Source organism: Dama dama, chromosome 7 (assembly GCF_033118175.1).
Source record: "Dama dama isolate Ldn47 chromosome 7, ASM3311817v1, whole genome shotgun sequence".
In the NCBI taxonomy this organism is placed as follows: domain Eukaryota; kingdom Metazoa; phylum Chordata; class Mammalia; order Artiodactyla; family Cervidae; genus Dama; species Dama dama.
Genome location: NC_083687.1, coordinates 47,063,851 through 47,089,635, shown reverse-complemented (window position 1 = coordinate 47,089,635; position 25,785 = coordinate 47,063,851). Strand labels below are relative to the sequence as shown.

Below are 25,785 nucleotides of genomic sequence, written 5' to 3'. Positions count from 1 at the left end.
GGCCATGAAGAACTGTAACGGACAGCCCACAGCCATCTACGTAATTGCTGTAAAAAAACAAACCTTTGAGGCCAAATGATGAAGTATTAGTTGGGGCAAATATAAAACACTCTAAACACTTAATTTCTGGAGGCATTTTTCTTTTAAAAAAAAAGCTTCTTAGAGTATTTAGTATCTACTAATTTGTAGATCAAATACTTGATACTTTGGCAAATAAAGTTTATTCAATACTTTGTAGAGTCCTACCCGTATTATCAGCACTGTGGGCAATGATGCTAAGAAAATGCATTTCATTTCTAGGAAAGAAATAAAATAGATGATTTTTGCTCTTCAGGGTACCCACTATTATATATTTCTTTCAGAACACAGTAGAAATAGACATCCGTAGACATTTCCCAGGGTCGGGGGACTTGCGTGGACTCGGTGGCGGGGCGCCGAGGGGCTTCACGCTAGACTCCTACCGGCGGCCTCCATACTTGGCCACCCAGTCTGTCCTCCCGTGCACGGAGGGCACTGGCTGTGCTTGGGTCACAATGTTTAGGTTCTTGGCTGTAGGATGATAAGTAGGTCCTGAAAACTGCCCCCGACCAGTTTTGGTGCTCCAGGAATATTCTGAAAGAAAGCACAACCAGAAATTAGAATTTTATTCAGATGACCATGCAGAATAAAGCAGTTCATTTCATGGGGGGAAATCTGAATTTCAAAGATTAATTCGGTGTTCTCTGAAGTTTTTTATATATGTGCATATATAAACACCAAAAATTCTAGTGTAGAACTGTGCTGATGCCAATTAGCATTTTCAGCAGCTTCAGAGCCATAATTTCTGGTTTGTAGTTCTGACACCGCCGCTTTTCCATGTTTTGCTCACTGAAGCACCCATCGTATTTAGATAGGCAATACCATCTTGGGTGACCAAGAGCCGCTCCTTGGTTTCAGTTCAATGGACAATACCCACACGGTTGTTGATCAGTCGCTAAGTCGTGTCTGACTCTTTGCGACCCCGTGAACGGCATCCCCAGGGAGCATACCGGGCTCCCCTGTCCTTCACTGTCTTCCCTGAGTTTGCTCAAATGTCCATTGCATCATTGATGCCAATCAACCATCTCATCCTCTGTTGCCCCCTTCTCCTCTTGCCCGAAGTCTTTCCCACAGTGTTAGCAACTATTTATATCACACTGTGGTTACATCTAAATGACACTTGAACACAGCTTCACTACAGAAAATGCATTCAGAATTGTCAGTCCTGTAAAGTCTGACTTCGTGGGGTCCCACTGTAGGTTCCTCTTTAAACCTGAAAATGTGGTTTTTAGAGTCAAGAAACTTAAATGTTTTATTGGGAAATTGATGGATGACAACAGACTCCCTTTGAATGGTGAGCCATCTTCAGACCCCAAACCTTTCATTACGAGGCTCGTGTTATTCATACTTAGATTTGGCAGATGAAGACTTTGTGAAACATTTTACTGTGTTAGACATTTGTTACCTGAACCATTTTTAAGCTCTAATTGCTTGAGCATCTCAAATGACAAAGCAGTAAAATCATTTTCTAGAGAACTTCTCAGTCCCTCCTCTGCCCCTTTCTTGCTTCCAACTGGCAGCCAGGTGTCAAGCTGTTCTCACTTGATGGTCCATCTTTCTGTTTGGGATTTAAATACCTTTTGACACGATGTGGTCAGTATCATTCTTCGATTATCCTCTGTAGGAGTCAATTCTGAAATGACTAACCATTCTGTACACTTAATACTAGCTCTGCTCTATTTATTTGCATGCTTTTCCCGTTTTTTTCTTACATTTTTACTGTAGAATTGGGAGTGTAGGAGGAACTCATGGGGGCAGGTGGGTCCTGAAGTGCTGCTAACCTTGGCTGACAGGGAACGAAGCCTTCAGTGAGGCGCCATCCTGGTGACGGTGAGCCGGGGGGTTGGTGGTTTGGTCGGGACAAGGAGGCCAGGAGCTCTTTCTTGGTTTTAACCAGTCATTTCATCCCACGCGTACTGGGTTTAAAGTTCTCAGAGGCAACTACAAAGCTCCCTAACAAAGACAGGGACAGCGTCTAGAAGGGCCAGATAAGTGTGCCATGTTTTCTAGAATCGCCCTTTGGCTATAACCCCCTGGGATACAGACCAGCATCAGTATGATAAATTAGCGCCCTCACATCTGAAGACCCCGGCTGAGCAGAATGGTACCACAGGCGGGCGGAGGAGAGGGCACTTGGGAGGAGGCCCCTGATAGCTCAGAGAAGGGGAAAGGGAGCCCATTCCTAAGTTACCAGTGGGTGAGAAGCGAGGGCCCGGGGAGTAACACCCAGAGCAGCTTTCTTTCCTCATCGTGACAGTCTAAGTCAAGTCCCAGATGCATTTGAAGGAGACTGTGTTCAGGCCAGTATTCGTAAAACCTTTCAAAAGGGAATCATCTTGCCGGTGAGGCAGGAGTCCTTCCTGAGAAGTAACTGTTTTAGGGCTCCAGCCCCCCGGGGGTGACGAACCTGGTGCCCACCCTGCACCACCCCCAGGGCGGAGCTGAGCGCCCGCAGACGCTGGCTGTGCGTTCATTTTAAAGCCTGCATGTCTCCTCTCAGGGCCGTTTAGCCCCTTGCCGAAAACAAGGGGTTCCTTGTTGGCCAAAGGAAAAGGTGTTTGCCTCCAGTTAAGAAGGTGATCCGTAACTTTTAGCAAGACAGAAAACCTCTGTGCCGTGGAGCTCACGACAGCGCCTTCTGCCGCAGAGGCGCTGGGAGAATTCAGTGCGTTAGCGCGCCTCGGGGCAGACGGTGTCTGAACCGGGTCCCTGCTCCAAGTCCCTGTGGCTGTCAGAGCAGGGGACTGGGAGGCACAAGGGGGCTCGGGATGAGAGACGACCTGGCGAGGGAGGTGGCGGCTCATCTGACGTTTCTGCTCCAAACTCGAGGATGAGGACCAGAGCAGAGAGGGAGGCCGAGAGACGGGAAATAGTCGAGCAAATACGGTAATGACCTGGTTTTATCCTCTTGTGGGCAACTGTCACATCAGTGGGAGGGCTGGAAGACACATCTCTTACAGAACAGTGTTCCCTAAGGACTGCACTGACCACTTGAGAATGGTTAACATTTACTTCTTTTTTTACCTTTCCTCCTAGCACGATCTGTAGGAAAATCTGGTAAGCAGAGTAAATGGAAGAGATGAAAAGTTATGAGAGAGCATTTTACTTAAAAAAATGAAACCAGGAATATGCATGCTAATCTGACAGAATAATTAATATATAAAGGCCTCCAATCTCTTATAATATATTCAAAAATACTCACTTTTACTTTCTCAGGTACTCAGAATAACTTTGAGACATTATGATTTTCTGTCTTCATATTAAAAAGTGCTAGCAAGTCGTGGCTAATGACTCATGATAAGGCTGGCTTAATATATTCCAGGCTTTAAAAAAGTATTGCTATATAAAATGTTTACTTAATATATTTTGTTTCAGCAGAGAGACCCTGAAGCATTTCTTTTCACAGATAAGGTAACAGTACTGATTAAGCACTTCTACTGTGGTAAGACATAAAATGCGAGAGTCCAGTGGTTTTTACACTTTTAACTCCCAAGCGTGTGAACTTTAAAGACTGGTGACTCTAACCAGGATTTCTAATATAAGATCCTGGCTGAGAGAAGACTTTTGAAGTCAACTTTTAAATTAAACTGTAACTTGGTACCTTATCAAACTTGAAGTTATCTGCCTCGGTGTTTATTTTAGGTGCTTTAATCAGGCAGGATATCTATTTTAGATTGAAATAATTTAGACAACATTCATGGTCAAATCGGGTCAACCCAAGTTCAGAATCCTCACCTCATAGTGTCCCCCTGCATGTGGCTGTTGCACGCCACACCACTGCAGAGGAGTGACCTAACTCCTCCTTACATCGGAGGGTGGGGAAGGAGGCTTCACCACCTACTAGATTGCAAGGCAAGTGCCGGTGAGAGTTCTGCGATTTATTTCTAAAGTCTTAAGGCGGACCTGCAGAAGAGCCGCCCGTTACCTGACAGGTGGCAGGGCCTCAGCACGTGTCACGGTGTTTTTGCTCAGTGCCCGGTACCAGGCAGGGAGCTCTGAGAGATTCACCCTCTCACGTCTCCTCGTGCAGCACAGCCCTCTCTCGGGACTTGGACGGACAAGCTCAGTCCCAGCTGCGCCGCTTAGAGCTGAGTGACCCTCAGTGAGCTGCTCACAATGTCAGCTTCCTCATCTGTAAAAGGTCGACCTGATGAGGTCGTTGGGACAATTCAGTGGCAGCATCCTTGTGTAAGTGGCTCCTGTCATTAGACTCATCAAACCACATCTTTGGAAGGAAAACAGGACATTTTGCCAAAAGCTATTAGAACTGTAGTTAATAGATGAGACTAATTTAAAGGTCTTCACTCAGGAAAAGTGACTACAGTCTTTGGACGTGCCGTTCTCATCAGAATTCTCAAAAACTGTGATCTGAAGTTGTTCTTACCTGAAGCTGTCGCACCAAGCGGTGCGAAGTGTATCCTCTGGCCAGCTGACCCCACTTCTTTTTTGAGAAAGGAAGGAATATATCCTGCCTGATTGTAAGGAGCGTAACTTCCAAGATTTCCTAGTGACGTATCATAAAGTTTCAGAGTCAAAAGGTGAATAGTTTTAAAGCACCGGAGAGTAACTTCGATTACAACCACTACTAACGCTAAATTCTACTTGGAGGGCATCTACTATATTTCATGCGAGGCAGTACGAGCGTAGAGGCGCTCACTCCCATTCAGTCCGCATGGCAACCCCCCAGAGGCATGTTACCCACACCTGACCTGGCTGAGATCTCACAGTAAGTGACCGAGATCGGACGTGAACCCAAAAGGTCACCCTGAATGCCCCCAGGTTTGAGTGACTCCAGTTCGTGACCTGAGAGTGGGTTTCCTTCCGGGAAGCCCCCATCCCTCTGGGCGCTTCATCATCTCATAAAATCACCCTGGCGAGTGCCCCTGTTCTCATAGGGGTTGTTGTACGGACTGAGCGAGGTGGACCCGAGCACTTGGCACAGGATCTGCTGTCCAACGCGTGTCAGCTGTTACCACCCTCCACCACCATCAGTGAAAATACTCTTTCAGTTATTTGCAGCAGATTTGCTTGATTTCTATAAATTGTCATAATTTCAGAAGACAAGTGTAGAGCTTGTTTGAGAGCAAATTACTCTTAGAATCCCAACGACTGAAGAAAGAGGCTGCTCGCAGTGTGGACGCTCCCGTCTCTCCTAGTCCTGATCTGACCCCTGGAAGCAGGTGCCTTTGGCCATCACAGGGGCCTCTTAACCACCACGTATGGGATAGATGTGGAGAGGCACATTGGACAGGAGATTCGAAGGACACACTCTACTCATCTACCGTGCCCAGAAATTACCTTGTGGGTCCTCTAATTTTTCAGGGACGCTTTCATTGCATGATAGCTTTTCAATGGGTTTGATTATGCTTTCTTCTAAAGAGAAGACAGAAAGAAAGAATGAACAAGAAGGAGAATGTTACAGGAAAAGCAGAGGAAGAAATGGATTCCATGATTAGTGATGAGATCCAGAAAGAAACCTTAAAAGAATATGTTCTCTGTGCAGTCACAGCTTTCATTTGCTGTCGATCATCTATTCCCCTGAGGCTCAAAGCTGTGGGGCTGTTGTTTGTATTCAACCAGTTGGTTGGGTGAGTACTATTTTTAAGTAACTGAGAGAAAAGGAAGCAAAGCGCAGAGCTGCAGTGTCAGACTCCTCGGCTCTGTTGGGTGGGCTGAGTCTTCAAAGCGAGGAGAACGCTTGTATGGTATCCAGAGTGTGTGACGTCACTCAGACCTCCTCAGCTACGGCAGTGACCCTCACCCTCTTGATCCAATACCACCTACATCTCCTTTTTACTCACTTTCAGCTGCTATCTAAAATGCTTCATCGTAAGCCTTAGCAATGCCCAAGGATGTACCTTCTGGCAAAGTGTGATTATAGACATTTAAAAATAAACTATTACATCTCTCTCTTAAATACAACCAATGGAATCTAAATACCATAGTGATCTTACCCTCACCAATACTGACTTAAGAAATTCGTGACCACAGTCCTTTGTGACAGGTAGAAATTTCACATGAATCTCTTTTCTTTCTAAAATTTTATTTTTATTCATGTTAACTCATTTTATCCAAACATAGTATTAGATTTAAAAGTCTTTAACCAGTCCAAAATATGTATAGATTAAAACCTTTAAAAAGGGTATCATAACCAACCATAAGTATATTAAAATACTTTTTCTCTGTTTTAGTTAGAATGATTCATTGTATATAATTAATCAAAAAGGTGAATATTATAAAACTTTATTATTAAAAATGAAAGGTTGGATTTTTTTAAAATTCATCTCTTAATGAGAAAGATGGACCCTTTTACAAGTGGTTCATATATCCATAAATAAATAGAGCATGCTAGTCGTGTCTGACTCTCTGAGATCCCATGGACTGTAGCCCGCCAGGCTCCTCTGGCCATGGGATTTCCCAGGCAAGAATACTGGAGTGGGTGGTCATGCTCTCCTCCAGGGGATCTTCCCACCCAGGGACTGAATCCCCATCTTCTGCACTGCAGATGAATTCTTTACCACTGAGCCACCAGGGAAGCCCAAATAAATATTATTTATTACTAAAATCAGACAGAATTCAGTTTCAATTTTTTTTTTTAAGATGGGAAGCAACGAAAAATCTCTAGAAATCTCATAAATGTTGGAGTACAATGGAATTAATACAATATGGTATTAGTTTTAAGAATGATTTTTAATTATTCAGCGGTAACTCAGGTTCTCCTTTAATTTTTTTTACAAGTTAAGAACTGGAAACCACTTGACTTAAAAAGAATCTGTCCCCCAATCATCAGAGGAACTCACTTTCTCAACATTGACACCAAAACATCAAATTGGCCCTCTGACTGGCACCCCAGATATTTTCACACTTGAGTGGTGGGTGTGAGAGGGGAACACATTGTAGTGAGTGGTGACAAGTCTTTTCTTTTGTAAAACAGGAGAAAAGAGACCCCTGCTCGGGCAGATCCACTTTAGGAAAGAACCCACAGAGAAGTTAAGATCTACAAGTGATTTCCTGAAAACTCTCCTGCTGAGGACCAGCTGGAAGCCCTCCTGTGCACCCCCCACCCCGAAGGCATCTTGGTTGGAAGAAGGCAGCCACAGTACATTTTAAAGTAAAGATCTGCAGAAGGAGAGCAACGTAAATTCATACTTTGGATGCAATCTTGCTTTACCTGCGTTATTCCTTCTGAAAGCAAGCTCTGCCCCCAAGGGTCCCAGGGACTTAGGAAACAACTGGCTGTTCCAGACATATGAGTTCACATCCTTCCCACTGGCAATCAGGGACACGTTCTTGGGGTTTACACCTTAGAAGGACAAAACATTCATTTCAGAGGTTAGAGAGTGTGATCGTAAACTTGAAGGAAAAATATACATTCAAACTAAGACTAGAAACAACTTGGGGGAATGGAAATAAATTTTGGCTGTAAGATAGCAAATACTTACTATGTGGACCCTGACGCCTTCCTAACCCTCAACACAATCACACAATCACCTGGAATCCTCACAGTGTCTTTTAGAAATGTAAGTGTTGTTTTTTTTTTCCATGCAAATAATAATAAACATTGGACATTTCCTGCTAAATGTTTTGTGAAAACTGAGATGGCACAAAAATCTTCTTCTAAAAGACATTTCCATGTCACTCACTCATTTTGAGTGTGCGCTCTGTGCCAGACCCTTGCAGAACACTTGGTTGGTTTCAAGCTGGGAAAACGTGCTGGATTCAGCTGGAAAAACAGACGTGGCCAAGAACCCAGGGGAACTGAGAAGTTGGGAAGTACACGTAAAGATTCATCTGGGAAGCATATTTGCACGTCAGATACAGTAAAATCTCAACAGTTTATTTATGATTTTCCAAAATCTGGGAAAGGCGGAATCAGCCTTCGTTACCCAGTGGTCAGAGGGTGTTGGCTTAACGTGTGTTAAAGAGATTTGAACACTTCCTGAACTTGCTATCTTTTCACTGATAGTTAAATTGGGTTTGGTTTAGGAGACACCGAGGTCGTCACACTGTCTAAGCCTCTGGGTCATACGTGTAGGTTCCCTACCATTAATGTAGAGAGTCAGAAACTCTCCCCAGGTGATACGGGCTGTGGCTTTTCACAAACAGAGCTCCTTGGCAAGGTTTCACGTTTATGAGACATGTAATATCCCTTGTTTTAAAGCCAGAAGCCAGCCTGGTGGTTTCTGAATTGAACCTCAAGGTCACTTATCATCAGTTCTCTAAGGAAACACTCCACCAGGTAAATCATTTCCCTTTATTGTAGGATGTAGCTCCTTATGGATTTTGGTTTCTAATAAAATACCTACAAATAGAATTACAATAAGCAATTACCCAACAATAAAGAAGATGCAGCAAGTAGCAATTACTCAGGTTAAAAACATCTTTAAATATTTACCCACAAAGTAGGTATAAGGTCAGGAGGAAAAACTACAAATCTCTCTAGGTGAACATTTTTTATAGTTCAACAAAGAATGGGCCCTGAATAGTTAAGTTATTTTAATACAATTAGCCTTGCGATACTCTAAGTTCTTAAAAGTACATACATACTATTGAAGGTAACTGCTTCAATTCTTTGCCTTTTTAAAGATTTCAGTTTTCTTGGAAATAGGCAAAATGTAGAATTTTAAAACATGTATTAGTTTACAGGCTTTTCTAGACCACCTTCTTAAACTAAACACTCTTAAAGCGAAGCAGAAATCACTCTATCATCCCTCCCCTCAAAGGAAATTAAAAAGTCAGTTAGCAAATATTTACTGAGCACCTACTGCATGCCAGGCAGTGTGTGGGCATTGGAGAAAAAGTGATGAACAGAACAGACCAGTCTCTGCCTTTGTGGCCCTTACAATCTACTCTGATTAAAAAGGAGACATCAACAGCTGTAGAGAAGCCAGTTATTAGCAGTGTGGGGATTATTTAGAAGAATCTTGTGCCGAGGGGGCAAAAAATGGAAGCAACTAAGCCAGTCTCTTTTAAAAGCTACTTTAAAGCTGAAATGTGAATCATGCTGGGGACTGGGTAGTGGGTAGGGAGGTGCGTCTCTGGAAGGGAAAGACCTTGGGGCCAATCCCAAGGATGGAGGGGGTGGGGGGAACGTGACATGGCCTGAGTGGGCGGCAGATCCCAGAATTCGTGTCTTGCTAAGAAATTGAAAATACTGTTGGGAGGGGCACACGCAGAAATGACACAGGATGCTGGATTCACCAGGTGGAAGGAAGGACCGTATGTGATAACGAGACTCGAGAAGGTCCACTCGAGCCGGGTTTCAAATGTGCCGAAACCGGGAGTGAGACCAGGGGGCGTCGCGGAGATGGTGAGCATGTCCTCCGTACACTCTATTTGCAACAACCACCGTGTGATCATTAAGTTCCTGAGGCTTACAGGGGGAGCTGATGACTGCAGTCCCACTGCAAGTAACAAAACAGAACCTCAGAGTCGTGCTCCCGTACACAGCCAGTCAGCAGCAGGTCAGTAACTGTGACTCTTGCGTCTCTCTCCCTGAAGGCGTGTGTCACAGATCTGCCAATCCTTGCAGTATGATGTCATGCTGCCCTGAAATTATATGGCACATTTCGGAAGCTCCCATGATCCTGAAGGTTGATGCTTCATAAGACCTTAATACTTAGCTTTACAGTTTAAAAAAAAAAAAAAGGCAGGGGCCCAAAGGCAATATTCTTTGTTATTCCTGAAGATATTCAGTGAGTAACTATGGACCAGAAATAAATGTCAAAGATCACTTCTTTGTGTACCTGTTCTCTGCTGGCTCACGGTAGGTGCTCAATAAATGTTTGTCCAAGTGACTGAGCTGAGCTCAATTCTAGAGCTCTAGAGGGGCTCTCACCCAGCTCTAGAGGGGCCGTCTTTGAGACAGAATATGTCAGAACAGGGTACAGAAAGGCTCAGGTTTAGATTGCAAACAACTCATTCTAATTTTGAGTGTTTCTCAGGCTTCAATTTACAGCCATGCTTCTGACCCAGAGTAAGCAGAATTGGTTAGAGCTTTCTGGGTAAAAAGGAAACAATCAGACAGGTCTCAGATACCCTGAAATAACTTGAAAACTACATTAGGAAACAAGCAGAACTGGGAAAAGTGTTTGGGATCCATTTATCTTCTGCCCTGGTGGCTCAGACACTAAAGAATCTGCCTGCAATGCAGGAGACCCAGGTTCAATCCCGGGTTTGGGAAGATCCCCTGGAGAAGGAAATGGCAACCCGCTCCAGTATTCTTGCCTGGAGAATCCCATGGACAGAGGAGCCTTTGTGGGCTACAGTCCACGGGGTCGCAAAGAACCACCAACGCTATCCTCTGCAGAAAATTTTACAATCGCCTTTCCCACCACTAGAGGGCGCACTTCTGTAAGTAACACAATCACTGATTTTATTTCAGAGAGGTGGATTCAGTTTAAAAAAAAAAAAAAAAACAGGGGAAAATGTCCCCCAGGAATCTGTGTTCTGAAAACCTTATTACACTCCTGCTCTTGCAGTCAGAACAGAACCTCCTCATGGTTTCAACACCAAAACTGACAAGCTGACTGATGCCTTTGCACCTTTCCAAAGCGCACCTCTCTTATGGTCTTAATTCCCACTCCCCTCGCCGTGGTCCTAAGGACTTCAGTCCCAGAACAAGTCATCGCCCTCTCTACCCAGATACGGGCAGCGGCCGCGCGACCAGTCCCTCCGACCCCTTTTGAGCCCCTAAGCGTGGTCTACCTAGCAGTTAGATGATCTTTTTAAAGCACACAGCAGATTTTTTAGTGAACAGTATATAAATTCTTTTATATATATATATATTATATATATATATTTATATATTTTTTATTTATTTTATTATATTTATATAATATTTATATATATTATATATATATATAATAAAATAAAAAACAGTAATGGGAGTGCAGAATTGTCTGAATAAAGTTTCGCTTTTACTGAAGGCACAGCTTTGGTGGGGAGGGTGGTGTTTTCCGGAGCACTCTCGTTATCTTGATTTGCGGCTCCCAGGCGTTTCTTGAGCCCATTTCGCAGAGGCAGAAAGTCCAGAACAGTGCCTGGTGACAGGCTGGGCCAGCGGAGGGCTGCGACGGCGGGTCACGGGCGCCCTTTCGTCAAAGACTCAGGGACGCCGGAGCATGACCTGCTAACTTGCTTTGGTCACCAGGAGACATTTCGTGGTCTCTACTTACCCGGAAGGTATCTTGACTGTTTCAAATAGTACTGTTTGGCAGTGGAAGCAGTTGACAGTTCCGAGTCCGATTTCAGGGTCACAGCGGCAGGGAAGCTCTTGTTTTCCCTCGGTGAGTAGCCAGAGCCCGCGGGCACGGACTCTGGAAGCCTCGAAAGTCAACAGGAAGGGATGTCACCGGGTGAAGAAGAGCAAGGCGACGCCGCGAGGCGCTCCCCCACCCTCTGCATCCCTTTTCAGACCCGCCAGTGGTTTCCACCCGCGTCCTTTGGCCGATAAGACACCCCTGAGTGTCAACTCCGGCTAAGCGGAGACCCCGCAGCGGACAGAAATCCTTCCGATCCTGGACAGCGTGCAGCACGAAGGTTTTAGAACTAAGCGGCAATCGCCCTATGGACAGTGTGTTTCCGTTTTTTTGTCTACCCCTGCGCAGCTGCGGGTTCAAGATGTTGAGTTGAAAGGGGAGAGACTCTCAGCCGTGTCCACCCGCCTACTCCGGGGGTGCGGCCCCACGAGGGGTGTTGGGACACGCTTCGGGCTGGGCTAAGGAGGGCTGCGTTGGGAAGAAGGGCTAGGAGAGATCCCAGACAAAACTTCCGCGAGCCTAATGCCCTGCAGGGAAATAACGCGTTTGCGGAGACGTGCCGGGTCCCAGGAGGAGGGACCCACGTCCCCAGCCCCGGTTCGGCGCCGGAACGCAGGCCTCCGGCGAGCCGGCCTGGCTCTGTTCAGCGCGGAGGGCATTTCTCCGAGCAGCGGCCATCGCTGCCAGAGGAGGCATTTGTGATTTTGGTTTTTTTGCTACCTGTCGCTCTGCATGTGGCCCCTCATCACCACCTTCTCCCTGCTCCTCTGCGGAGGCCTGACCACACTGGCTGTTCTTGTCACCTGTCTGACCCCAGGCCTCCGCGGTCACCCCCGGGAGGAGTAGGGTGGAGTAGGGTCACCCCTTACTCACCCACTCGATCCCCTGAGAGATGGACACTCAGGTGACTGGCCCTCTCTGAACCACTGGCCACAGCTTTGGGGTGGCCCTGGACATAGCCAGATCCTTCATGAGAAACAGCCCTACTGGAGGGAGGGGATACATGTATTCATGTTGATGTCGGGCAGAAACCATCACGATATTGTACAGTAATTATCTTCCAATTAAAAATTTAAAGAGAGACTGCTAGACATGTTGAACTTTCAGGAAAAGTCCAGAAAACGAGCAAAAATTCAGAGCAGCAAGCAAACGATCCACTCTGAACACCACCAGCAGAGGAAACCGTGACTGCAGACTGTGCTTCGCTTTTTGCAAAGAGGCCTGTGGGCTTCGAAAGGCAGTAACGGTGGATCGTAATGCAATGGGGGCACACGCAACGCTGAACGTGATAACCCCTCACTGCACACCCTCAGCCAGTGATCCCGAGAATCGTTCCCGTGCAGAGTCAGGGGTCTAAACTTCCCCCGCGGGAAGCGCAGAGATCTGGGTTTGAGAGAAGAAAACACCACCAAGCTACTTCTTACCTTTTACCAGCTACACTCATTTGCGCTTAATGAGTAGAGTCAAGCTGATGCGGGCTGAAAATATAGATTCCCGAGAAAAACGCGAGACCTCCCTTACCGAAACGGAGACTCCTTTCTCCTCGCTTCCTTGGATAAGCCCATGCTTGGCTTCTTGGAATGGGAGGCTCCCAAGTCGCCGTCCTCCAGGTCTGCCCAGCCGTCTCCAGCCTTGAACACGGCCTGGCCCCAGCGCCTCCGGGCGCCTTTGTGGCCCAGGGCGCCACACGGCTTCTGTGGTGGGAAAGCGGCATCGCCGTCTTTAATCGGGGGCCGAGGGCCTACTGTGTGCAGGCTGGCACACTCGGCGCTGGCTGTCCCCGGCCTCAGGGGGCTTTGCGCAGAGTTAAGGAGACACACGGGGGCAGTGTTTGAAGATGCTGACAGAGACAGCACAGGTTAAAGTGTGACAGGATGCCGAGAGGTCTCTGGGAACCTGGCTTGGGGGAGGCTTGAGTGCTTAGGATCAGAGCTGAATCTTCGCTGATGTGCAGTCTAGAAAACTGCCCTGGGTGGCTTTTTGGGCAAATGACCTAACTTTTCAAAGCCTTTGTTTCCTTCCCCTTAAATGGTGGTGGGGGGGGGGGGGGGCGGGAATACAGCGTTTATATCTAACTTAAGTGTTTTTGGATTTGATAGTAAAATGTATTAAATGTTTTTAGCACGGGTGCTTGCACGTATGGGCTTCCCTGGTGGCTCAGCTGGTAAAGGATCCGCCTGCAATGCGGGAGCCCTGGGTTCGATCCCTGAGGTGGGAAGATCCCCTGGAGAAGGGAACGGCTACCCACTCCACCATTCTGGCCTGGAGAATTCCATGGACTGTATAGTCCATGGGGTCACAAAGAGTCAGACACGACTGAGTGACTTTCACTTTCTTGCACATAAGTGTGACCATGTTAGGTATGTTGGGTATTGTTGCTGTTATTCTACAGCTTGGAAGAGGAAATGGATAAAGTATGTCTTTTTAATAAAGAAGTGCCAGTGGGTGTTCCAGGGAGAAAAGGTAGGCGGAGTTGACTGGAGTGGATGTGTTGTGCTGGTTGGAGGACAAGGCTGTAAAGACAGACGGGTGCTCTGTGATGAAAGGCCTTCCACGAATCCCTAAGATGTGGCAGCTGTCCTCTGGGCCGTGGAGAACACTGGATGTTTTTGAGCTAAAAAAAGTGATGTAATAAAGGCAGCGTTTGGGAAAGGTCAGGCTCCTCAGAGAGCAGGCCTTTGCAGTTAGAGCGGCATGCAGTGACGAGGACAGCGGACTCATCGTGGTTGGAATGCTCGAGAAAGCACAGGCTTCTGTTAACAAGGAGTAAAGGGTCTGGACTCGGTGTCTCTCTGAACAGAGGTCAAGGTGAGTGTGGCAGACACTGCTGGCTGGCCCTCAGTAGCCACCCTCCTGTCTCCTTATTAGGACTCTCTTCTGGGCAGCAGTCTGCCCATGGAAAATATCTTTAAAAATGCCAGCCTGCCTCGCAGCTCTGCGGAGCCAGGGGCCACGATCTAGCCAGTGAGATGCAGTGCACATCTGTTGGGAGGGGCTTCCAGGAGGACCCGCGTCAGGCTCTGCCAGCGGCGTGTGCCTGTGTGTTTCACTCTTCCCCCCGGGGACGGCGGGCGCCACCCCAGGGAGCAGCAGCCATCCGTGGGACCAGGAGCCTCCCGCTGAGTGTGGTGGCGGGGAAGGGAGACAGGGCAGGCTGGTGCCCTTTACAAGGGGCACCAGCCCTGGCTGGCCCACCACCCGCCTTCTTGCCATCAGAGAAAAACACCCCTCCTGGTTTAAGCCACAAGGGGTCAGGTTCTGTCTTAAGTCATCGGGTGTGATCCTACGGGACACAGAGAAGGGAAGGCAGGCAAGACTTGACAGTGTGCGCCCAGCTGTCTCAGAGGGGCGGCTCCGTTAGCAAGGAATGAGGAAGAAGACCTAGGCTGGGGCAGACAATGAGGCGGTTTTATTCAGATTAACGTGGGTGTTCTGGGGCTCACGTAAACTGAGAAATCCCCAAGGTGACTGAAAATTGGGAATTTGGAAGCAAGGTCAGCAAATTCAGCTGCATTTGAAGCAAGAAGATGCTTAAAGAGTGGATATGCCATTGCTTGAAGCTGATGGTGCCATAGTGACGGGTGATGAACAAAAGGTGGTGTTTGAGAGAGAATGACCTCCAGACTAAGGAGAACAAGGAGATCCAAAGCCTCAGATGGGCAGAGTTAATCAAAGTTATCCTTGTCTGAGTCTGAGACTCTTATTTCGGTTGAACTGTATGTTAGGTGCTGCTGAACAACGCCAGTAACATCTAGTCGTCTTATGTCTGAGAAGATTGGAAAAGGGAAAGCATTAATAACTTTTATAAAGTAGCAGGTGGATTTTTACAAACTCTACATTATTAAGTTTGGTACCAGCTGGGGGCAAAGACTCTAACGGGAGTTACTAAAGAGAGCGCGCACTAGAGGAGAAAGGTGGTGAATGGTACAGGTCACTTTGGGAATGCACACGGGGGGCTGCATCGTGAAAGGCGCTGAGTAGCTATGAATGTGAACTTCCTTTCTTTCCCTCCTGGTACGAGTCACCATTTTATGTGCCTTTCAAGGGGGAAAAAAAAAAAGATAACCCTTGATGGCATGAGCGAACACAGCGTTCCAGAACTCCGGTGGTGATTCACCCAGTTTATATTTCCTACCTGCTATCTGCCACTAGTTCTGGGGAAGGGGAATGCAGGATGGGAAGGGGACTCAGGGGAGTCAGCCATCAGTGAGTGCCGGTCCCAGCGGAGCCTGGGAGGGAACTGGGGGTGTGTTTCTCCTGGAGAAAGCGGCAGGTAAGGGAAGGGTGACTTTTCAGTATCTGAAGGCTGCCTTTCTGGAAGAGTGATTCACTTTTAAAACTACAGAAACCAAGGACCTCCCTGGTAGCCCAGTGGTTAAAAATCTGCCTTCAAATGCAGGGGCTGTGGGCTTGATCCCTGGTCTGGGAACTAAGATTCCACATGTCTCCCAGATGAACCAAAATATAAAACAGAAACAATATTGTAACAAATTCAATAAAGAGTAAAAAAATGACCCACATCAAAAAAATTTTTTTCTTTTTGAAACCAGATTTTAGTTCACTGTGAGGAAGAACTTTCTAGTAGTCAGAATTGTCCCAAAGATAACGTGGACTCCTTAGGACCCTGGGGGTGGTTCAAAATCAGTGTGGACATTTATTTATTTATTCATTCAACAGATATTTGTTGAGAATTTACCATGTGTCAGACAGCTTCCCTGGTGGCTCAGCCGGTAAAGCATCTGCCTGCAATGCAGGAGACTTGGGTTTGGTCCCTGGGTCAGGAAAAGCCCCTGGAGAAGGGGATGGCTACCCACTCCAGTATCCTTGCCTGGACAATCCCACGGACAGAGGAGCCTGGTGGGCTACAGTCTATGGGGTCACAAAGAGTTGGACAGGACTGAGCAACTCACACTTTCACTTTTAGACACTGTTCTGGGTTCTGGGTCTGTTCTGATAAACGAAACAGACAAACATCTTTTACATCTTCCCCAACACTGAGAGAATGCCTAGAAAGGAAATCCTAGTGGAACCAAACCTCTAAATATCACATCTAAAGTGTCATACTGGGCTACTTACGGTGGGCATGGTTTTGACGATACTTGGAAAGAGGGTTGGCGGCCTTTTCTGCTGACTGTGCTGCTTGGGTGCTGGCTGGACACCCACGTTCTGCGGCGGCTGGATGGGCCGCAGTGGCTGGTGGCTGTTCTTCAGGTGGGGCGGTCCAGCAGCCTGGTCGTTTATGTCCGGCAGAGACTGAGGTTCTGGGTCCGCTGCAGATGGCTTTGGTTCGAGTGGTTGCACAAGCTTATTTAAAGGCTGTTTCGATTCCAAATGATGTGAGGAAGGGCCTAATACTTGACCAACTTGAAAATATGGGTGTTTCAAAGCCTGTAGCAGCATGGCAAAAACAAAGGAAAAATGGTTTCTCCTAAATTTATTGCATATACACTATCATCCGGCATTGGGCTAGGCATGTATCACTCGTCTGGGTAAGTTTCAAAGATTTACAGAGCATCCACTTTTTCCCTTATGTGATGACTTTAAAAAGACACCCGGGGGTGGGGGGGTCTTCCCTGGTGGTCCAGTGACTAAGACTCTGCGCTCCCAATACAGGGGGCCTGGGTTAGATCCCCTGTCAGGGAACTAGATCCCACATGCCACAACTAAAGATCCTGTGTGCCAAAACTAAGACCCAGCAAAGTCAAATAAATAAATAAACATCTTAAAAAAAAAAGATACCCAGGAAAAAATAATTTGAGAACTAAATTTCATTTAAAAAATGAAAAAGTACATGTTAGTAGGAGACTATAAGACTCACATTCAGTAATTTTCACATCCAGTCAAAGCAAATGTTCTTTTAAAGACTTTGTATGAAAACAAAATCTAGCTTGTAACATTGGCTGAATTTGAAAAAAAATTCAAACCAAAATGGTAGATACTGATAATGGTTTAGACCCCATAAAGGCATTAAGAGAAATGAATTAAGAAAGCCTTCTACGTAGTTTGTTTTAAATGAAAAACTCTAACATCATTTAAAATTCAGGGTTGTTCTAACTATAACTCCATATTGACTAGCAATACAAAAAATTCTAAGAAAGAAGATTGCAAACATATACATGTTAAAGCCTATTTTAACAATATACCAGCAAAGAGAAGATTACTTAGGGGATAGAATATAAAAATACTAGTTAAAACAAGAAAGAAAAGAAAGAAAATACTAATAAAAATGGTCACTACTTGATTGGATCAGTCATCAAACTGCTGCTATTACGTGGAAGTTGGGTGGGGGGACCTGAAGACTGGGTGACAGTCTTGAGCAGGGGTTCTCGACTGGGGAGACTTTGCCCCTTAGGAGATATTTTTATTGTTACAACTCGGGGGATGGGAAGTACTCCTGGTGTCTAGGCATGCTGCAGGAATGGCGCTACATATCATACAATGAACAGGACATCCCGCCCCCCACCCATCCCCTCAACAAAGAATTATTGGGCCAAAAATGTCAGGAACACCGAGGAGTACTTTGGCCACCTGATGCAAAGAGCTGACACTGCAAAAGACCCTGACGCTGGGAAAGATTGAAGGCAGGAGAAGGGGACGACAGAGGACCAGATGGTTGGACAGCATCACCATGAGTTTGAGCAAGCTGCGGGAGATGAGGAAGGACAGGGGAGCCGGGGGTCACAAAGAGTCGGACATGACTGAGTGACTTAACACACCACGAAGGTTGATGACAGTTGGTCTGGAGGCTGTCTGAAGGTTTCTCTGCAGCTCAGCTGTGCGGATAGATCTTTATCAGTATTACATGTCTGGATGGGGAGGGAAGTTCCCAGTTCTATTGTTGTGTGTGTGTGTGTGTGTGTGTGTGCGCGCGCGCTCGCACTGGTGGAGGGCGGCTCCTTAAGATAACCAAGTCCCATTCTCCTGCACTTCCTGCCCTAAGCCAGTCCCCACCCGCCATGTGGAGGCAGAGCCGTGACCCCCGGTGAGCATCTCAGGTGTGCAGGGGCAGAGTGTGAAGGAACAGAGGCAGCATCTAGAACTTAACCATGTCTCCCTGCTTCCACTGAAATGCCCAGCACTGAAATAGCGAACAAGAAAGAGGTTAAGGGCAGGGAGGTGTTCTGGCAGAAGTGGGGGGAAGTTTTATTCTGAGTTTTCCCCTTAGAAACTTTGCTGTGTCCCCTACCACACCCGATGCAGGGGTTAATTACACGGACACTGCTTGGTGGACCTCGACCACTGCAGACGATTTAAATACATCAGTACCTGGCAGCCAGGAGGCAAATTATGAATTAAGTAGTCCCATTAATTAGCATGTCCATATTCCTCAGGCAATAATGTACATTTTGGAGCTAGAAGATTTATGAGAGTGTGTTTTGCAATTTCAAGGCTTCATCTGTAACTTTTCCCCTTTAAGATCCCAGCTACCATCCTTAAAGAAACAGGGGATCTTTAAAAAAATAACATTTTTTCCTGTTTGTTGAGGGAATACTGATTGCATAGAATAAGGAATGTATAGAAAGTTTTCAAGAAGAAATTAAAATTATCTCTAAAGCCAACACCAAAGAGAAAATTACTGCTCACATTTTCATGTTTTTCTTTTCAGTATTTCTTTTTAGTCTTTCATTTACATTATCTTTCATATACATACATATGGTGTGGCAAAAAAAATAAGTAAATTGTATTTGTTATAAAAAATGTTAAGTGATAGTAATTACAACAGTGAAGGTACTGGCATAAGATACAGCTGCAGAAGCTGTAAGTCTGTATAAAGTAAATACACACATATTTATAAAAAATTAAAATAGAAAAGTCTTACATTACCACTCAAAATATATTAAACTATGAGAATTCATAATAGAAAATGACCCTATTAAAGTATTTTGTGACTGTGCCTTTTGCCATTTACCTTACTTAATTAACATTATCTCACTTCAACCAGTTATTGACTATACAACATTGCACAAATTATGCAATGTCTGAGTTCCTCAGTTTATTTATTTTTAAGCAGTGATAATTACATGTACCTAATAGAGTTTTTGTGAGGACTGCCAGAAATTTTACATAAAGCCCCTGCTCAATAAATATTAGTTACTGTCATTAATTAATATCAGTATTACTGTTAAGGACATGAGTCCTAGGGTGGCTCAGATGGCAAAGTATCTGCCTGCAATGCCAGAGACCCAGGCCCGACCCCTGGGTTGGGAAGGTCCCCTGGAGAAGGGAATGGCAGCCCACTCCAGTATTCTGGCCGGGAGAACCCCATGGACAGAGGAGCCTGGTGGGCTACAGTCCAGGGGGGTCACAAAGAGTCGGACACGACTGAGTGACTAAACATACATATGCCAGGATCTTCACTGTTGTAATTACTATCACTTAACAAGTTATGATTTTCTTGTAATAAATACAATTTATTTTTTTGGCCACACCGTGAAGCATGTAGGACTCTTAGTTCCCCAACCAGGGATGGAACCCGAACCCCTTCCAGTGGTGGAAGCACAGAATCTTAACCACTGGACTGCCAGGAAGTCCCGTTACAGATTACTTTAATATTTGATAGGCCAAGCCGTCTACCCCACCACCATCCCCCAAGTTACTTATTCTCGTTCAAGCCTGTCTTGGTTATTCTTTCCTATCTGTTCTTCCAGTTGATCTTTAGAAAATATTTTCCTAAATTAAATGTTTGAAAAGCCAAACTATTATTTGGTTTATTTCAACACTTAATGAATAGTTAAATAACAATAAGAACACCAATGAAGCCCATCATGACTTTTTAATTTAAGCCATTTGCAGATAAAATTGTACTGTTTTTAAGACCATGAGACAAGATTCCTCCGAAGGTGTTGAAGGTTTAAGTCACAAAGAAGCCAAGCTTGGGTGTCACACGCTGCCCTCTTGTGGGAACGGGAGAGAGAGATGAGGCTCCATTCCCGCGGAGGGACGACCCGCTGTGCAGGGAACAGGAGTCCTCTAACCCGCAGGAGAGCAGCGCAGATCCCACGAGGCCGGCTGATGGAAGGGGCGCTCTCTTACCACCCATGACAAGCTGCTTCCTAATGAGCTCGTCCAATGCCTGAATTTTTATCATTAGAGATTGACTCCTTTCAGCCTCAACCTCCGTAGGGTTCCTCATCTGAACCACAAAACACAGAAAATCACTGGCGTGGCTAGTTTTTGCAATTTTTCCAAGAATCTTACACGCCTGGAGGTTAATTCATTAGGTGCACTGGGTGCCTTAAGTTTTAGGGCATACTTCTCTTGGTAAAACTCTGGTCAAAAATAGACTTGTCTTTGCAAAGAAAGATACCCCCGATAGAGTCAAACCTCAAATTAAAAGAAGGAAAAGAAAGCTATACCAAGGAGGTTTGTCTTACCTGGCTTGCTGTTGGTCGTTTCTTTGGGTCCCAGTTCAACATTTCAGTCATAAGCTGAATGGCTTCGTTACTGGCATTGGGAATAAGAGTTTTTAGGTTTATAGGAACACACTGGGGAAAGCGGAAATTCATAGAGGATGCAAGCTGGTACCCTTCTGGCCAGTCACTCTGTTGAAGGAATATGTAAGTGGGGGAGAGAGAGCAATAAGAAAATGTTTTTAGTGATCAGTTTAAAACATAGTAATAATATAAAAATCACTCGTGTATGATGTGTTGACTGATAAATAAATGTGAAAATGAAATCCAATGGCATACCTAGTTCAGTGCTACAAACAGTATAGAGAGAACATTGAATTAAGAATTAGGGGGAAAAATGAGAAAGCACTCTTATAAATTTCAAAATGTTAATGATGATGGTACCCAGGGGAGTTTGAACAACTAAGGACAAGTGATTTACAAAGAGAATAACTATTACAAAGATCCTCATTATATGTTAATGCATTGCCTCCAATGTCAAAAACTGCACATAGCTGGGAAATGACAGTTTTGTTTTAACAACTGCGTTTTAACAGCTGCGTTAACTTATCTAATGTTAACTATGAGGCACAGACTCAAGTAAGGCGTAATTATACATATTTAAACTTATTAAATAAGTATAACTCAGAAAGTGAAGTCTAGCTGAGTGCAGTAGTTAACTGAAAAGTCCTCATTTCAAGAAATTAAATATCTGTGGCAGAGGTATATAAAAGTAAACAAGCAAAGGTTAAGAGAATATAAAATCTAGGACACTTGGCATTAATAAGTTGATTCCAATGGATGTTCACAGAACAAGGAGGAAAGATTCTGAGCAAGGATGTCTCTGTAACCATCAGCTGATCATCTGCTCAAAGTTAAATATATAGAACTCTAAATATAGAAAATCTTCCCTTATGTTCTTCAAGGGAGGCAAGCACCTTTTTTCTACAACCTGATAGAATTCTAGCTTCTTGCAGTCCTCAATCCATCCCAATTAAAAAAAAAAAAAAAAAGATTATAAGAAAAGTAACCGTTAAAGCATAAGCCTATTTGAAAAATGCAAATACCAGCTAGCTAGCTGAAAGTTATAAATAATGAAAAGTTACAGCAACTTAGGGATAAGCGTACTTACTTTTTTGGGAGTCCCTAAAACCTGGCAGATCTTAAAGATTTCATCGACCTCACTTGTCCCCGGGAAAAGCGGCCGTAGTGTATACAGTTCAGCCATTATACTGCCGACAGCCCACACATCGATGGGGGAGCTGTAGGCTGAAGATCGTAACAAGACCTCAGGAGCGCGGTACCTGAGCAAAGAGAACACAAGATCGCACAGGCCACTTCGGGCGTCGTCTCTGAGACGGAGGGGCAGAAGCCTCTCATTTTGTTTGGTCGTGCATCTCAGTCGAGGACCAGGTGTTAAGTGCCTTTCTGTGTTGGGTTTCTATGGGATGGAGCAGATGTTTCCTGACCACAAACTCATAGCAGAGCTCGAGACAAATATCATGAAATGTCCATGTGACCTAAGACAGGGACTCCTACAAACAGATGTGAAAATGCTATATAATATACTAAGGAAAGGGGGGAAGCTCTGAATGGAAGCTGATATATCCTGAATGGGAACAGCTGTGTAATTTTACAATGCATTACATCCTAATACATTCATATGAAGGACAGAAAACAAAAGATTAACAAAGATTATCCCTGAGTAGCGAGCTTTTGTCCCTTTTTTTTTTTAAAGTTTATTTTATTCCAGTATAGTGATCTACAATATTGTGTTAATGTCTGCTTTATAGCAAAGTGATTTAGTTACACGTGTATACATTCTTTTTCATAGTCACTATGGTTTATCAGGGGATACTGAATGTATCCTGTGCTTATTTATCCTTTTTTTTTTTTTGCTTATCAGTTTGAAATGGCAGTTCCTCAACTGACTCAATTCCCTTAATTAATAATATAGTATATTCACAGAGTTGTGTATCCATCATCACAATCAACTTGAGAACATTTTCATTATCCCCCAAAGAAACCCCACATCATTCCAACAGCCCTGGGTCCAGCATCTCTAGTCTACCACCGATCTATTGATTTGCCTGTTCCATCACTTCATATCAATGGGACTATACACTGTCTGGTCTTTTGTGACTAGCTTCTTTCACTGAACATGTTTTCAAGGTTTATCCATGTTGTAGCATGTATCAGAACTTCTTTCTTTTTATTGTTGAATAATATTCCACAAGCTGGAATCAAGATTGCTGGGAGAAATATCAAGAACCCTAGATATGCAGATGATACCACACTAATAGCAGAAAGTGAAGAGGAGCTGAAGAGTCTCTTGATGAAAGTGAAAGAGGAGAGTGAAAAAGCTGACTTAAAACCCAACATTCATAAAACTAAGATCATGGCATCCAGTCCCATCACTTCACAGCAAATAGAAAGGGAAAAAGTAGAAGCACTGACAATTTTATTTTCTTGGGTTCCAAAATCACTGTGGACAGTGACTGCAGCCCCAAAATTAAAAGACGCTTGCTCCTTGGAAGAAAAGCTATGACAAACCTAGACAGTGTACTAAAAAGCAGAGACATTACTTTGCCAACAAATATCTGTATAGTCAAAGTTATGATTTTTCCAGTAGTCATGTGTGGATGTCAGATATGAATCATAAAGAAGGCTGAGTGCCAAAGAATTGATGCTTTCAAACTGTGGTGCTAGAGAAGACTCTTGAGAGTCCCTTAGACTGCAAGATCAAACCAGCCCATCCTAAAGGAAATCAACCCTGAATATTCATTGGAAGGACTGATGTTGAAGCTGAAGCTCCAATACTTTGGCCACCTGATGTGAAGAGCCAACTCATTGAAAAAGACCCTGATTCTGGGAAAGACTGAAGGCGGGAGGAGAAGGGGATGACAGAGGATGAGATGGCTGGATAGCATCACCGACTCGAGGAAATGAGTTTGAGCAAGCTCCAGGAGATGGTGAAGGACAGGAAAGCCTGGTGTGCTGCAGTCCATGGGGTCGCAGGGCTGGACATGAGTGACGGAACAACAACAATATTCCACTGTATGGCTATACCACATTTTGTTTATCTGTTCATCGGTTGTTTCTACTTTTGGGCTATTACAAATAATGTTGTTATGAACAGTCACAAGTTCTTGTGTGGACATGTGTTTTCATTTCTCTTGGGTATACACCTAGGTGTGGAATTTGCTGGATCACATGGTAACTATATGTTTATCCACTGAGGAACTGCCAGACTGTTCTGTACCATTTTACACTCCTACCAACAACCTATGAGGGTTCCAATTCCTCCACATCCTTGCCAACACCTGTTACTATGTTTTGATAGTTTTATGAGACAAAATTATTTCAAATGTTTTGCCAGGTTTAGATGCTAAAAACAAATAGTCTCAATTTCACTCCATTTCAGTACAGGATCTAAATTTACCCAGTTGAAAATAGAAGCTTCCTAAAAAGATTCTTCCCCGCAAGAGGAGATTTTCCAATTCTAACTATACATTTAAACAGATAAAAACTAGTATACTTTGAGCTCTTAGCACTTAATCTGTTCAGTTCCTCTTTTGCTTTTGTAGGGATAAATATCATTATCTTCCTGTTTGCAAGCCTCATTTTCAATAATTCCAGTTTGTTATAAACTTCAGAAGTGTGAGTTTTTGACACTCTGTTTATCAAAAATTCTGAAGGAGGATTTCCAAGGGATTTGAGACAAAATGCAAGCAAAATATAAAGCGATTATTACAAAAAAGCTAGACACCACTGTAAATGATTAAAATTGACTTACAAAGCAGTTTTTCAAAGGTTCAAACAATTCTAAAATTCAAATGGCAGCAAAGAGAGAAAAACATACAGCCATGCTTCAGCAGTCTTTGAAGTCAACCTCAGTGTCATCAGAAAATGTGTGGTTGGTTAGGCTCTGTCTGTGTGTATGTGTAATGTGTGTATTCTGACAACTGCAACTTGTTATTTTGTCAGAATGCAATTTAGCAGCTTATTTGGAAGCAGTTACAAAACAGATGTGCATCCTCACCAAATACCCTTCAGCTTTCTAGGTTTCTTAGTTTAGTAAGAATACTGTTTTAATGATGTTCAGCATCTTTAAAACTTGTATTTGGTTTATCACTGCAAAAAGAATGCTATTTTCAATGCAAAAGTTTTTTGACTAAAATTAAGTAGCAATCCCAGTCATGTCAGCCATTTCACTTTTCAAAGAATGACCTTCCTAAAGCTTCACATTGATTCCATGGATTGTGATGAAAAAAATCAAACCATTATTAGAAATCAGGTAACTAATTTTTCTCTTCGAAGCCAGTTTGAAGACACTCATTTTTTAAAAATTGTTAAAAATTTTTTTAATTGTTAAAAAAAAAAAGCAAACTGGCATTATTAATTAGCTATGTGTTAAAGTATGAACTTGGTTCATCGTCTCTCATGTTACCAGCTAAGACCGGGGGAGAAGCAAGAAGCATATAGTGGCAGGGGATCAGACGTGACCCTGCTTGCTTTAATGAAACTATTGAAAGCAGGCCCCGGCCAAGACTGTCCTGAGCAAATCCGGACATACCGCCACCCTTTCCTGGCTCCGTCCTCAGACTGATTCATTCTTTAACCACACTTGCTCCCTTAGTGACCTCATCCAATGCTGTAATTTTTAACACTGAGATCTCCGAAGTTTACGTGTCCAGCCCAGCCCTGCCCCCTGAACCCAGGCCATAGGCCCGCTGCCTACAATGACATCTCAGGGGCACCCCTCACCTGAAAACACAACTGCCCCCCACCCCACCCGGAGCTCCGCAGCGGCACCATCCCCATCAGGGCCCACTGCAGCCTCCCAGCTGCTCACAGAAAGGCCCCTGAAGTGCCTGACTCCTTTCCTTACTCCCCCGTCTGATCCCCCATGTCTGCTCTGCCTTAGAAACACACTCCGCATCCTGTCCCTCTCCCCACCTTCACAGCCACGAGATCCAAGTCATTTTCTGCCATCTTCTGCCCCAAAAGTGTAACAGCCTCCTCCCTGGTCTCCCAGTTCTGCCTGTGCTCCTCTA

At 44.6% G+C, this 25,785-nt stretch overlaps 1 protein-coding gene across 3 annotated transcripts in view; it reads right to left on the bottom strand.

The window, feature by feature from the left end:
* Positions 1 to 402: 402 nt before the first annotated feature.
* MAK (male germ cell associated kinase) overlaps positions 403 to 25,785 on the bottom strand; it is a 40,245-nt gene continuing 14,862 nt past the window's right edge. The window contains exons 6-14 of one of the 3 annotated variants that reach the window (XM_061146221.1): positions 21,861 to 22,032; positions 20,714 to 20,881; positions 16,416 to 16,727; positions 12,861 to 13,033; positions 11,256 to 11,404; positions 7,250 to 7,381; positions 5,377 to 5,451; positions 4,463 to 4,582; positions 403 to 612 (exon numbers count right to left, since the gene is read on the bottom strand). In XM_061146221.1, coding sequence (XP_061002204.1) covers positions 458 to 612; positions 4,463 to 4,582; positions 5,377 to 5,451; positions 7,250 to 7,381; positions 11,256 to 11,404; positions 12,861 to 13,033; positions 16,416 to 16,727; positions 20,714 to 20,881; positions 21,861 to 22,032 — 1,456 coding nt within the window. In that variant the 3' untranslated portion in view covers positions 403 to 457. The remainder of the gene's footprint in view (positions 613 to 4,462; positions 4,583 to 5,376; positions 5,452 to 7,249; positions 7,382 to 11,255; positions 11,405 to 12,860; positions 13,034 to 16,415; positions 16,728 to 20,713; positions 20,882 to 21,860; positions 22,033 to 25,785) is intronic. The other 2 variants (XM_061146222.1, XM_061146223.1) reach the window with 2 other exon arrangements.